At 25.7% G+C, this 14482-nt stretch overlaps 2 protein-coding genes across 4 annotated transcripts; one reads left to right on the top strand and one right to left on the bottom strand.

Annotated features, from left to right (window-relative positions):
- Positions 1–15: 15 nt before the first annotated feature.
- On the top strand, positions 16–9357 carry LOC107066726 (prohormone-4). The gene is made up of 4 exons (XM_015321628.2): positions 16–763; positions 1288–1419; positions 4117–4269; positions 4505–9357. The coding sequence occupies exons 1-4, from the start codon at positions 628–630 to the stop codon at positions 4696–4698; spliced, it is 615 nt and encodes a 204-aa protein (XP_015177114.2). The 5' UTR covers positions 16–627; the 3' UTR covers positions 4699–9357.
- A 960-nt stretch (positions 9358–10317) lies between these two features.
- LOC107066696 (NF-kappa-B-repressing factor) lies at positions 10318–13197 on the bottom strand. 3 transcript variants are annotated; one of them, XR_016177529.1, is made up of 9 exons: positions 13114–13197; positions 12730–12998; positions 12502–12653; positions 11829–12132; positions 11618–11744; positions 11347–11540; positions 11087–11260; positions 10622–10984; positions 10318–10485 (listed from the first exon to the last, which is right to left on the bottom strand). XR_016177529.1 is itself a non-coding variant. In XM_089175284.1 (8 exons), the coding sequence occupies exons 2-8, from the start codon at positions 12897–12899 to the stop codon at positions 10822–10824; spliced, it is 1284 nt and encodes a 427-aa protein (XP_089031410.1). In that variant the 5' UTR covers positions 12900–12998; positions 13114–13197; the 3' UTR covers positions 10318–10821. The 3 variants fall into 3 exon arrangements, 2 of the variants coding, with proteins under 2 accessions (XP_089031410.1, XP_015177057.2); XM_089175284.1 differs by having other exon boundaries at positions 10318–10984; XM_015321571.2 differs by lacking the exon at positions 13114–13197 and having other exon boundaries at positions 10318–10984; positions 11829–12166; positions 12730–12870.
- Positions 13198–14482: the final 1285 nt, after the last annotated feature.

The raw sequence follows: 14482 nt of genomic DNA on the forward strand, positions 1-14482 counted from the left end.
CATATAACTAGGATAGAATCGCAATCCAGAAGCAGCGAACCAACCGACCAACCATCCAGTCGATCGTTGACAGCTGTGAGCGTCGCGCGACCAGCTCAAAAAGATTTAAGAAGAGAAATACAACGCGTTTAAATTAAATTACAAAAAAAAAAATAACAATCATCGGGGGTTAAAGTGTATTTATCGTTAACGATCGACGAATAAGACACATATCATTAATTATAATTAATTAAAAGGACAAAATAATTCAAATATAAACGTATATTTGTAATAAAAGAAGAAGAAAACAAAGGAAAGTAAAAAATAGAAGAAAGAGGGGTGAAGGAGGAGGAGGTGGAGGAGGAAGAGTGAGGAAGAGGAAGTGGATTGAGTAAATGGTGAAATAATAATAAAAAAAAATATATATATATATATATAATAATCGTGTCTCTTCGGTTATCGTTGACGAAGAGTGTGCCGATTTATTTCTACAAAAGCTGGACAAGAATTTGAAGGACCACAAATTCAACTGAAATCAAATTAAATCAAATCAAATATAAATAAGGAAATAAAGATTTAACGTCGTTTATTATTCCTATATTTAATCGACGTAATATATTATTTGAAAAAAATATTAAAAAAAAAAAAATGCCAAGAAGCAGAGCCTCATCGGTCACGAGTTTGACCGCTCTTGGTCTCGGCCTCGCCCTGACGGTCTTTCCATGTACCGTTGTGGCGATCGATTTGAGCCGTTTTTATGGCAATTTCAATTCCAAAAGTTCAGGTGAGTTAATTTCTTTCTTTTTTTTTTTCAAACAAGATGTTATTTTATCATCTTATCTTTTTATACCACCCTCGTACGAACAGTTTGACTTTCCGTTCGTAACGCAAACGAGATCCTATGATTTTTTTTTTAAGGGTTGCAATAATCTTTTGCTATTATCTTGAAATGTTTGTAGAAATTAAAAATCAAACTTTCATCGATAATTTTAATATTATCTTTTTGTTTTTATTAAAAAACCAAAAGAATTGAAACACATCATCGTTTTAATGCAATAAAAAATAAAAAATTTTTAATTTACCATTGCAAAATAAACTGTTCGTACGTAATCAACATTCGGGTATAATTAAAACAAAAGGAATGTTAAAAATTAAACTTCATTTACCGTTTCATTGTGAAAAAAACTAATTCGAGTTGAATTACAAGATTGCACCACCCCAAGTAAAAAGACATTAGAAAGAATATGAATGAACAAAAATAAAAAGAATAAATAAATTTTAATTGTTAATATTTTTTTTTATTTTCAGACGACGCTTGTCGTCCTTACGAACCGTTTAAATGTCCTGGCGATGGTACATGCATCTCGATACAATATTTGTGCGACGGTGCACCGGATTGTCGAAACGGTTATGACGAAGATACGAAACTCTGCACGGCAGGTAAAATATATTTCATTAAATTGTTATTGTTATTATTATTATTATTATTGTCTATTCATACACGTCCCACCTTTAAAATCGCGAGAACGATCGATCGTATGTAATTTTGCAAGAGGGAGCGCCTTCTATAACGTACACGCATATACGTACGTAATTACATACGTACGTACGTAAATATATGATGATATATATATATATATATATATATATATATACATGTTTTACGTCTCAAAAGACAACGACGAGGGTTTTAAAATTTAATTTTAAATCTAAGCAAGATTTGGTAATTCTGTATTCACCAAATTTAACCAGGACCAGGTCCATCTCCCTTCTCTGAAAAATTAAATAACTAAAAAAAAAAAAAAATAGCAAATTAAGAATCGGTTATAGAACAGGTTATAGTAAAAAATGCAACAAGTACAGAAGGTTATAAAAATTATTCAACGTAGCTCTTTGATTCTCAACACTTCAAATAAAATATTTTACATTAAACCTGGGCCTGAAAAACCTTTTCAGTAACGTAGGTTATCTGTAAATCGAGAGTAATTAAATCATTGTTCAATTCAATTAAAAACAATCTAAACAAACATAGGTTAAATAAAATAATTATCAAATGCTAGGAACAAAACAACGAGGCCCAACATCGTTCCGCTTTTTATAAGCCAATTGTATTCCTGGTGGGGGGGAGAGTGACTTAAGGCCCGCTTATAGGCCAATCGTATTCCTGGTAGTGGGGGGGGGATAACTTAAATCCCACTTCGTGACGTCAGTTAGGCTAAGCTTCCTTTACCGATTTCACGTATTCTTTTTCGCACATCATATTCGTTCGATTAGAAGGGAGGGTGGGTATCATCGAATGGAAAAGTTTGAGATTAGAAGGATCGAAATAATTCGTAAATTTATGATAGAAGTTTGTTAGTTATTATTTGTATACGATATTTAAATTAGAAAAGAATCATCTTGCAACAATAACGGCCAAAAAAATCGACCCTTGTTTGTCAAGCGTCATTGTTACTATTTAATAACGAAACGACGACGACGACGACGTTTCATCGTTGAACAAGGCTAACTCTACATTGCTCCTAACTACCGATCGTGCTCGTGAATAAGTGGATAAGTATTCTGTGGTTCACTTGTACTTATGTACTTACACACATACATATTCACACATATACAAGTTCGTTTCTTTACGTCCTTCGTTAAATCTTCTTTTACACTTGCGATCATTCTTCTTCCTTCAACCACGTTTTCAATCTAATCAATGTATTAAAAGGAAATATTTTATATGGACGATCATTAAAATATAAACTTACGACAACAATCAAATTAATCTTGATTATCTCAATTTTAATCGAATCGTGTGAAATGATTGTATTAGAAAAATAAAAAAAAATAAAATAAAATAAAAAAATGTGAGATCAGATTGATCGATAATAAAACAAATTATTTTTCTATTATAACATTTGAATTTTAATTCTAACTCTATCTAGAGATGATTATCTAATAATAAGCGTGAAAGAGAGAAATAAAAAGGCAAATTGATGAGAATTTGATTAAAATAAACGCGACAAATTTAAATGAGATTTTATATCCGTTACTTTGTAGATGATTATCTTATTAAAGAATAAAAATATAAAAGAAAAAGTATAATGAGACTGATTAAAATAATTATTACATGTATTATACCTATCCAATTAGAATCACAATTTTCTAAATCTAATTATCTAGACGATTATCTGACGAGAGGAAATAAAAGTTGATTATAAGATTGATTAAAAATAAACTGAATAATTATAATTAAATTGTTAACTTATTGTGTTATACTTCTTGAATAATAAAAATAACTGATATTAAATGAACACACACACACACACACACACACACACACACACACACACACACACACACACACACACACACACACACACACACAATGATTAAAATATTTTCATTAAAGTTAATAAATTCTTCGTAAATAAAGTTTAACGATCGATTAAGTGCAATCACCGTATATAATCCTAGAAAAGGAAGGTAGTTCCTTAGCTAAAAGCTTCTGGCACCGAACTTTTCCATCTATATTTATTATTATTATTATTATTATTATTATTTATTACGAGACACACACATAAGCGTTTGTTCTTGAACTCGATCGATCGATACGTTTAACTCGTGTTAGGAAATACTTGACTCTTTTAAAACAACGTTATTTATTTATCTAGAAAAATAAATAAATAAATATAATTTATAATCATCAAAAAAAAAAATTAAACACATAAATAGAACCATTATTTCAATTATTTCAATTATACCATAAAAAATTACAAAAAAAAAGAAATTAAATTCAAAGAATTCAAATATAAAAATAAATTTACAAAATTTGAATTATAGGATAAAACAATAATAATAAATAAAAGAATAATGTTAAAAACGTTTAATCATAAAAAAAAACAAAAGAATAAATTAAATACACAAACATAAAAATTATTTCAATTTTTATACAATACTACACAAAAAATTACAAAAAACCCAAATTAATTTCGAAGAACTAAAATATAAAAATAAATTTACAAAATTTGAATTATAGGATAAAACAATAATAATAAAAAAAAGAATAATGTGAAAAAAAGGGTTGTAAAAGTGTAAGAGTAAGAAAGATATTAAAATACATTCTGTGAACGTTTTTTTTTTTTTTTTTAGCTAAACGACCACCTGTAGAAGAAACGGCAAGTTTCCTTCAGTCATTACTGGCGAGTCACGGACCGAATTATCTCGAAAAATTATTTGGTAACAGAGCACGAGATACCCTTAAACCTCTCGGTGGTGTCGACAAAGTTGCCATTGCGTTATCAGGTAAATTAATTTATATATTTGTTATTAATAATTAAAAAAAAAAAAAAAAGAAAATCAAATATTCAAATATTCGTAATCCAAATTCTTATATTGATTTTTTGATCGTACTACTTCAAAAAACAAAAAAACAAAATAAATTATATTAATCTCTTTGATTAAATCTAATTCTTAAATTCTTAAACAATAAAATAAATAAATATATTAAATAATAATAAAATAATAATATGTTATATAGAATCTCAAACAATTGAAGATTTTGGTGCAGTTTTACATCTGATGAGATCGGATTTGGAACACTTACGTTCAGTTTTTATGGCAGTTGAGAACGGTGACCTTGGAATGTTGAAATCACTTGGTATCAAAGATTCCGAATTAGGGGATGTTAAATTCTTCCTCGAGAAGCTCGTCAAGACTGGCTTCCTCGACTGAAAAGGCAACGATTATATCAAGGATAATTAAATCGTCGTTGATTTATTTTTACGATCCTATCGATTATTATTATTATTATTATTAACATTGTTTTTTCTCTCTCTCTCTATTATTCTAAATAATGATTCAATATAAACGATTAGGATCGTAAAATATTAATCACGTCGATATTTCATTATTTTTAATTCATTATTATTATATTCTACCTCGTTTCCCACTTTTTATCATTTCACCATAACTTTCTTCTATTTTTATTATTATTATTATTATTATTATTATTATTATTATTATTTGAGATTTTTTCTATTTTTGTTAGAAATATATTTTTGTTGAAAATAATTGATAATATCATCGCACAAATTTATCAAATTTTATTTTAATTTCATTTAATTTTATTTAATTTTCTCTATCTCTCTCTCTCTCTCTTTCTCCCTCTCTCTATCTCTCTCTCTCTCTCTCTCTCTCCCTATTTTCATTGTGTACATATAAATATTAATAATTAATTAATCACTTAATCACAAGCTGCTGCTGCTACTATTCGATGTTTAATCGCAACGAATATATTTGAATAGTCAAAAAAAAAATGGATGCGAGAATAAGGGTGGAAAATTTACAAAAAAACAATTGATGAAATTTTGAGGGATGATGAAACATTTTTTAGATAAGAAAGATCGTTGTCCTGTGTGCCTATATTCTTATTTTCTTATTCGCATACCTCTCACGTTTAATTATTATTATTATTATTATTGTAAAGAGGATGCGTTTAATTGAACGGATGATGATGATAATGATGAAAATGAGAATTCATTTGTAATTTTATTTATATTTAAACAAATATTATCAATTAATTGTTTTCCTTGTTTATAACAATTTATCATTGTTGATAATTAATCCTAGGAGCTGTGCTCTTTGAATATTTCTTTTTAATGAATAATATATTTAATTCAAATTTATATATATTTTTTTTTTTTGATTGAAACAAAATTACATTCGTCTGTTATTAAATTTAATGAAAATAAAAAAAAAAAAAAGAAAAAAAAAATAAAAAACAGTACGAGATTTGAAAACGCATCCCAATGTGATAGTTGCAATCCAATTTTAACAGTGAATTGTTGTTACTGCTGGAACAGTACGATGTGATTTATCAAAATTATTTAAAAAAAAATTAAAATGAAATGAAATAGGTCAGAAAGAATCAAATTTTTTTGGTGTCAAGTAAAATAAGTAACGTTTTATCTTCTTTGGTATAGATAAAGATTATTATACTGAAAATGATGCATGTATGTATGTGTGTTTGTACGAGAAACTAAGTAAGAAAAAAAAAAAAGAAAAAAACAAAGTTAAACAGAAAGTGTGCAAAAGAAAGAAAGAAAGAAAGAAAAAGGTGATGACAAAAGAAATGAGATAAATTATTTATGGAATTTTGTTATTTGAAAAAAAGTAAACTAAGGATATAAAAGATCATCTCACTATCTCTCTGTCTATCTTTTTTAAATCTTTTTACAACAGTTAAAATTTGAAAATATGAAAGTAAACGAGACTGTTAACGTTTTTAGTTGACACAATTTCTTTTCCCTTTGAAGATTATAAAAATGGGTACAAACAATATTCAACAACAACAACAACAACAACATCGTACGCATAAATAAAATATTATTCAGGATACGAAAGGTAGTTTATTTTAAAACTGAAAGCTCAACACACAGAAAGTAAAAAAAAAAAAATCAAAAAGAAGTAGGGGAGAAAAAAATGGTAGGGAAAAGAAATGTTAAACAAGTGCTACCGTATTTAATATTTTCAATTTTACGGTTAAAAGAAAAAAGAAATGGAGGAACGAAATGAAGTAAGAAAAATATACCTAATATATATATAAAAAAAAAAATGAATAAAAAAAAGAAAAAAAAAGAGAAAACAAAATATAAATTAATACATATCAATCTAAACATATCACTAATGTAATAAAATGCGAATTAAAAAAAAAAAGTAATGGACGAATTCTCTCGAAAAATAATATATATTTTTCTTATCTATTTTGTTTTTGTTTTATTTATTTATTTATTTATTTATTTCCATATCGTACGACTAATATTTCTTTCAAAAATTAATTTCAATTTGTTAATCGAACTTGTTGTATTATTTTTTTTGTTTTGTTTTTTTATTTCAAATAATATCAATAAACAATTTTCCTAATGGTATTGGTCGTGCATATGGTCTTGCTAAAGATTAAAAAAAAAAACAAGAAATAATAATAATAATAATAATAATAATAATAATAATAATAATAATTTCAACAACAACAAAAAGAAAAGGGGAGAAAAAGAGAAAAATTATAAACATAAAAAATATAAAAAAAAAAACTATAGAAAAAAAGAAAAATGCATTGCTAAATCTTCGAGACCATATATACTATATACACATATATACACAATATATACACACACGCACATATATATTATAAATAAATAAATATATCTATATATATATGTATATGAAGAAACGAAAGAAAAAACAAAATGAGTGAATATATTTTTCGGGAGAATTCTTTTTAAATAAAAAAAAAAAAAAGAAAAATAAATTATAAAAAAAAGAAATGAAAAAAAAAAAAAAAAAGAAAATAACTTGTACTATTTACTTATTAAGCGTATCTTCTAGTCAAAAACACAATCGAAAAACATATCTTTCACGTAACAAATTAAGTAATTATTAATTAATAAGTGTGTGCGTATAATTATTACTTCGTAATTAATTAATTAATTAATTAATTAAAATAATTATACGTACAAACCTATACATTTATTATATTGAAAGAGTCAACTTTTATTAGCTATATATATATAGTAGATATAATATTTTGGTATATTTAAAAAAAAAAAAACAAAAAAAAACAACTACAACAACTACAATATAATAATAATAATAATAATAGTAATAATAATAATAATAATCATAATAATTCCCTCCAGATGTCAATTACGGTCCAAAGTAGGGCCTGGACCGAAGACAAAATTTGAGGGAAAAAAAAGGACAAAAAAAAATAAACAAAAACAAAATTATGTGTTACATTATTATTATTATAATAATAATAACGACGATGTGTGTGTTGCATTTTATCTATCGGAGGGTCAAGGTACTCCGACTCTCCGCTAAAGTGTGCCTTGACCCTTTGACCCGACTTCGATGTAAATCATTAATTATTATTACTCGTTTTAAGAAAATGCTATCTAACGACAAACTGTTTAAAACAAAAAGATTAACAAACATATTTCATCCCCCTCGGAATATATATATATATATATATATTCATATTTGAATTTTGACTGATGAAATTAATTTGATAAGTTGATATGTGTGTCCCTTTCAAAATCAAAAATCAAAAATCAAAAAAAACGAACAGTCGAAATGCCATCATTTGTTTTTCGTTTTTTTTTTGGTAATAAATTTTTATTAATTGCACGCGATTAAATCGATCAAAAATTCAATCAAAAATGAAAAATATACTCTTCGTACTTTTTGTTTCTTTTTTTTTCTAATTTTAAATATTAATTTCATCTAATTGTAAATGTAATTAACTCGACGTTTGCAAAAAAATCAAAAATTTGTAGGAAGCTTTGATTTATATGTATATGTATATATATAAATATCAAATACGTGAGTGGGTTGAATATTTTTTCAGTTTAATAATAAAACAAAAAGCTTTCATTTGTTTGTTTTTTTTTCTTCTTCAAAATAAAAGTCAATTTAAACCAACATTTATATTTTCTAAATTAGATTTAAAAAAAAAACCAACTTTTCAACCCACTCACTTATACAAGCGAATAGCACACCTATTAAACTGATAAACAATTTAAACTCTGCAATCAAAAAAAAAAGAAAAAAAAATTGTATTGTATTATCTTCTTTATAATTCACTTTTCTTATTCAAAGATTGCACACTAAATTATTCGCATTTTTAAAAACTAATGCGCGTAATTTAATTTGGATTTACAACAAGAAAAAAAAGAAAAAATACGAACAACGACAACTATCTCTATCTTTGTAAATTTAAACACGTGAAAGTAGGGGGAGAGGGGGTGGGTTTAATGCGAAGAGGGATGTTAAGGGATGAGGGGGAGAAAACGCATGTAATATTTATGAAATTTTATTAGCTTCTTTGAATTAAAATTCTATCTCTACATGTCGTATACGAGCTTCAAAACTTTGTCGTTTCGTAAATCGATTTTTTAAAACTAATCTAAAGTTGCAAATACGGTTATCTTTTTTATTATTATTATTATTATTTATTATGTATTGTTATCCATCAATCATGCATGTCTCGAGTGTGATTTAAAGAAAAAAAAAAATAAAAATAAACAAAGAAAAGACAAAAAAAAAGATGCACAAATGTAATTATATTTTTTAAAAATTCTTTTTTGTTGTTCAAACTTCTTTCTACTGCCAAAGAGAATTTTTTCTTATAACAATTATTATTATTATTATTATTATTGTTGTTACGGCATTTGTGGGCATTTATCGTACACTTCTAAGCGATTTTGCTTCTTAAAACATTTTTGTACTTCCATTTAAATAATTCACATTAATAATAATAATACAACCAATGTTAATGAATATTATTTTTAACGCGCAATGGGTATAATGAATAATAAAGTGAACGTTTCTTCAGTTTGACAGTTTGACAATTCTATTACACATACACCCGACACATTAATTGCACATTAACGTGACACGATTTGTTACAAATTCATTGATAAGTCATTTTTCATTTAATCCTTTTGTTGTTATTATACTATTATTATTATTATTAATATTATTTAATCTTCTTATTATTATTAATTCTTGGGTATCAATAACACAAAATCGTAATACGTAATAAATAATATTTTAATCTTTAAGAGCATCGCTGTTTACTTTTATCAACTATTATTTCTGTTTGTTTTTAATAATAATAAATGTTTAAAAATATATTTGTAATAAGAAAAAGAAAAAAAAAGAAAATAAAAGTTCCTTTTAAAATAGAAAGTTATCATTTGTATAATAAACTGTAATTTCAAGAATATTTTATTATTTAATATTTGCGTTTAAACATTGACTTTTGTAAATATTACTTTTGTTTATTTCATTTTCTTTTTTTTTTTTTTTAGATATTAGTAGAATTTAATTCAACGAGATTGTTTATGTTTCAACGAACGACATATGTAATGAAAATGATGCTAAATATAGCAAATTAGTAAAAAAAATTATATCATATTTGTATTTCCTATCTCCAATCAATCATTATCCTTATCAATGTTCTTATCATTTCTTATTATAGAGGCAAATTAAATAATTGATTTTACTTATACGTATTATAATAGATCTTTGTTTTTTACCGATTAGTAAAGTTTACTCTTGTTGCAACATTTATAAACAAATATCTAAGAACAAAATGAAATATAATTATGTCACATTTCATATGATTAAAAATAAAGAAAATATTGAAATGATCTCCTTCAGCTAAGACACCCTATATAATATATATACTGTATATATATATATATATATGCGTGTGTATATGTGTATATATGTAAGACGAATTATTTACACGTTAAATTCATTTCCTAAATTTATTTTGTGTTGAAGTAATTTTTCTTTTTTTTTCTTTTTTTTTTTTTTTTAATGAAAGAAAGGGAGAGATATATATATTCAAAATAATTGTCGCATTATCATGACATATATGATGTTAATGCGTACATATAAATATGACATCTTTTGTACAATAGTCTTTTATAAAAATATTAACGATTACTGCTCCTGAAAATGCAACACAACGATGAACGATCTAAATACTCGATGATATATGGAGGAGAACGCTATGTCTTTTGTATTTTTTTTTTACTTTTTTTTTTTTACTTTTTTGTGCTAAAACTTATAATTGTAATATACCTACAAGTATATCAATGTCATTTAATATTGCTTCTATAAGACTGGAAAATCTCTTGTTAACTTCTTGCACGATGATTTAACACTTGCATATCAAAGTTAGTGCTGTATTCCATGCTTATCGTTTGAGACAAAGTTTGGACACGAATCTCACATGTTGTAGTAGTGCGAAAGGTAATATATATATATATATTTATAATATTGGTCCTAAACGGAATTTGGTTTTATAAGCTCGTATTTGTCTGTGCTCCCACCAATACTTTCCAATTCGATAACTAAATCCCTTAAATCAATTTTACGAGATATGACTAATTTTCTTTGCTCTTTCGAACCATAACTATGAGATTTTAGGCCCATTTGTCGTGCAAGTCTGCAAGAATAATTTATTAAATATCGATTCTTCTAATTATAGAAAATTCTTATGTTGAGATAACAAACATAAGAATTCATTTAATAAATGTTAAATACTTACTTGTGTATTACCATTCTTTCTTCGTTGGAGAATTCTGGAGAGAATACTAAATCAGTTTTTAAATCACCCGATTGATATTTTTTCAATATTTCTCTACACTTAAATTCAAATTCGCGTAGATTTGTTGATTTAACTTTCAATCCTAAACCATCTCGACTAACTTGTTGTTTAACACTGTAAATTTGTATAAATGTATATTTTTTTTTTAAATATTTGTCTTTGATCAAAGTAATTTAATGTAATAAAAATTATGTGCTTACATAACTGGCTCGATAATTCCTTGCTGAGATTTTCCAAGTCCTCCTCCAGTCCAACCCATAAGTCTCATTAACTTCTTACCAATGTTGTCATCAGAAATGGAATCAGAAACGGATTCTTGTGGTGTTGATGTAGTATTTTGCTGCAGCATTGTCGTTGTCGTCACGCAAGATTCTTCAATAAAATTATTCTTAACCTATAAATAAATACATCGATGAATATTTTATATTGAATTATTGAAATATAGATATATAATATTAAAACAAAATTTACCTTGATAGTATAATAATATTTTTGTAATTCTTGTAATGCTTTGACCGATGCTTCTTTTTTGGCATGTTTTGGATTTGTACCAAAACAATCTGTGACTTCTTTATCATTAATTAAAATAACGCATTGCCTATAACACACATAAATTTACATTATTAATAAAACAAATCTAATTTTTATTTAATTATCAATTATTTCAAATTAATATACTTGCCATTTGTTCATATGTGCTTTATTTATTTTCCATTGAATATTTCCACCGGTAAGATTGACAGAACAGGAAAGTATAGTTTGTGGTAAATCACCAGGTCTTTCGACTAATACCATATCTCCAAACGGAGACGTGTCCGGTTTATTTTTTTTAGCAGGTACATTTTCTATCTTGTTTTCTATCTTGTTTTCTATTTTGTTTTCTACCTTGTTTTCTATCTTGTTTTCTGTCTTGTTTTCTGTCTTGTTTTTATTTGTAATTGAACTCGAATCATTTGTACTTGTCTCCATCTTCTCCGTGCTACTACCTGATAATGGATTATTAAATCCTATAACTTTAAGCTATATTTGATCACATAAATGTAAACTATTAGATTATTATACATACAAAATGTTTATGCATATATACAGAATACATAACATGTGTTTTATTTGACTAATTTCAAAGTTATTCATTTTTTAAAGATAAGCTATTGTGGATATTATCAAAATACAAAAATAACTAGAACTTTGAAATAAGACAAAATATGGCACATGTTTGTATGACCTTTTCTCATCATTCCTGTTTCATCTGTTTATTATTATTTCACATATTATGAAATACTCTGTATATATGAATATATTAACATATTTAAAAAATATAAAATTATAAAAATATAAAAATATTGTTGATGTACCTTGAACTTTGGATGTACCTTGTGCCTTAGTACGGGCAGCATCTGATGCTTTGACAAATGTTCTCTGTAATTTATTTTTCTTTCTTTCCCTATATTCGCATACAATATCTTGAGCTAACTCTGCTATCAAATTCATAGTTTCTTTAGGATATCTATAAAATTTTAATTATAATCAAATATTTCAATCTAAAATCTATACATCAGAGGAAAAAAGTAACAGAATAATACCTGCAACCTAAAATCTCTACATTGGTAAAGACTTGAGCTAAACATAGTAATTCGTCTTCTGGAAACTTATCCTTATGAGTTATTAAAAATTTACGTCTTAATTCCCAATGCTCGTCGCATTCGTGCTCCGTTTTATATTGTTCTACGTCCCAATCTGTTGATCTACTCATCCTTTGATTTAGATATGATATGTGTATACTAATTAAAAAGGTTAGTTTATTGATTGATGTATATACATATATATTTATACTTTACACATATCAATATCACTGAAATAAATGCGAACAAATAAATTAGATGATTAAAAATATCGATAATAAACATATTCAAATGATCTAATCATTATTAAAATAATTATTTTTTAATATAACAAATGGAACTCACCACTTAAACAAGGTAAAAAACAATTCGCGGTACACTTTCCGTTGAGTTGACATATTTGATCAGGTGACCAAACGTATGCGCAACCTAGTGGTGAATATTGTTTCTACAGCGCACGTACGATAATCGAATTACAATAATATCTCAATTGATATAATATTTTCTATTTTAATTCTCTATCGAATTTTATCGATTTAACTAGATAATTATATTATTAATAGAAATAAAATAATTTGTTTTAATTGTATATTAATTTATTAATTACAATATTATTTCTATTATTCGAATCTTTTCGTGTAATGATCGGATTTGGAATTTTAATTTTGCCGCTTATCACTAGCAATAATCGAATCTCGAGATACGATATTCGATTATAGGCGCATGCGCTGTAAGATCTATCAGCGATACGACAGTAGTGAATCTGACGTGAACAAGTATATATGTGCTGTCTCGCGCGGATCGAATAAAATATCATGTTTTTTATTAAATGTTAATGTTTATAATTATATAAATCAATATATAATACATTTAATAATTATCTAAAAAGTGCTACTACGTAATAATAAAAAATAATCATAATAATAGTGATTGTGTAAAAAGAAAAAAATAATATATTTCCTAAACTAAATTAAATTAATTTATTACATAAACGATTAAAGAAAAAAAAAGTTCAGTGTAAATTAAATTAACAAAATGAAATATACAAGAAGAATAAAAATGATTGAGAAATATGTGTTAAAATATACTTATGATTTTTTCAAATTAAAATTAAATCCTTTAAATCGATCACGAATAAAACAATACGAGATTACTTGAATAAAAAAAAAGAAGAAACAACCCTTGGAAATGTGCAATAGTTTCGTACACGTGTACAGCGTTTGTTAGTATTATAAAAAATGAATAGTGTTTCGATTTTTTCCTACGATACTGACAACCGAAGAATAATAATAGAAAGTGTAGTGTATGTGTGTGTGTGCGGAACAAGTATGTTAAATCAATTGCATACGCGTACGAATAAAAGGAAGAAGTAAATTATTCGAAGTAATTAACCGGAAGGAGGATAAACGATTGAAATGACAGATTCATCGTAGTGTCCTTGTAATACTATAATAATTTAACAAATAGAATATATCAAGAAACAGGAATATTGGTCAAATCATACATACAGGAATTGGATTTGTTGTTGATGTCAAAATGAAGAAAATGTAATCAAGTAAATGGTGAGTTTTTAACTATTTTTATATAAAAAAAAATTAAAAAATATATATCAAAATATAAATTCAATAATTATTCGTATAATTAAATTAGGTTTTTAAATTACAATGATGGTGTGTAAATCGTTTTGATTAAATTGGAATAAAAGACACAATAT

This window comes from Polistes dominula, unplaced genomic scaffold (assembly GCF_049000335.1).
Source record: "Polistes dominula isolate Pdom_NZ unplaced genomic scaffold, Pdom_raw_medaka contig_32, whole genome shotgun sequence".
Classification (NCBI taxonomy): Eukaryota; Metazoa; Arthropoda; class Insecta; order Hymenoptera; family Vespidae; genus Polistes; species Polistes dominula.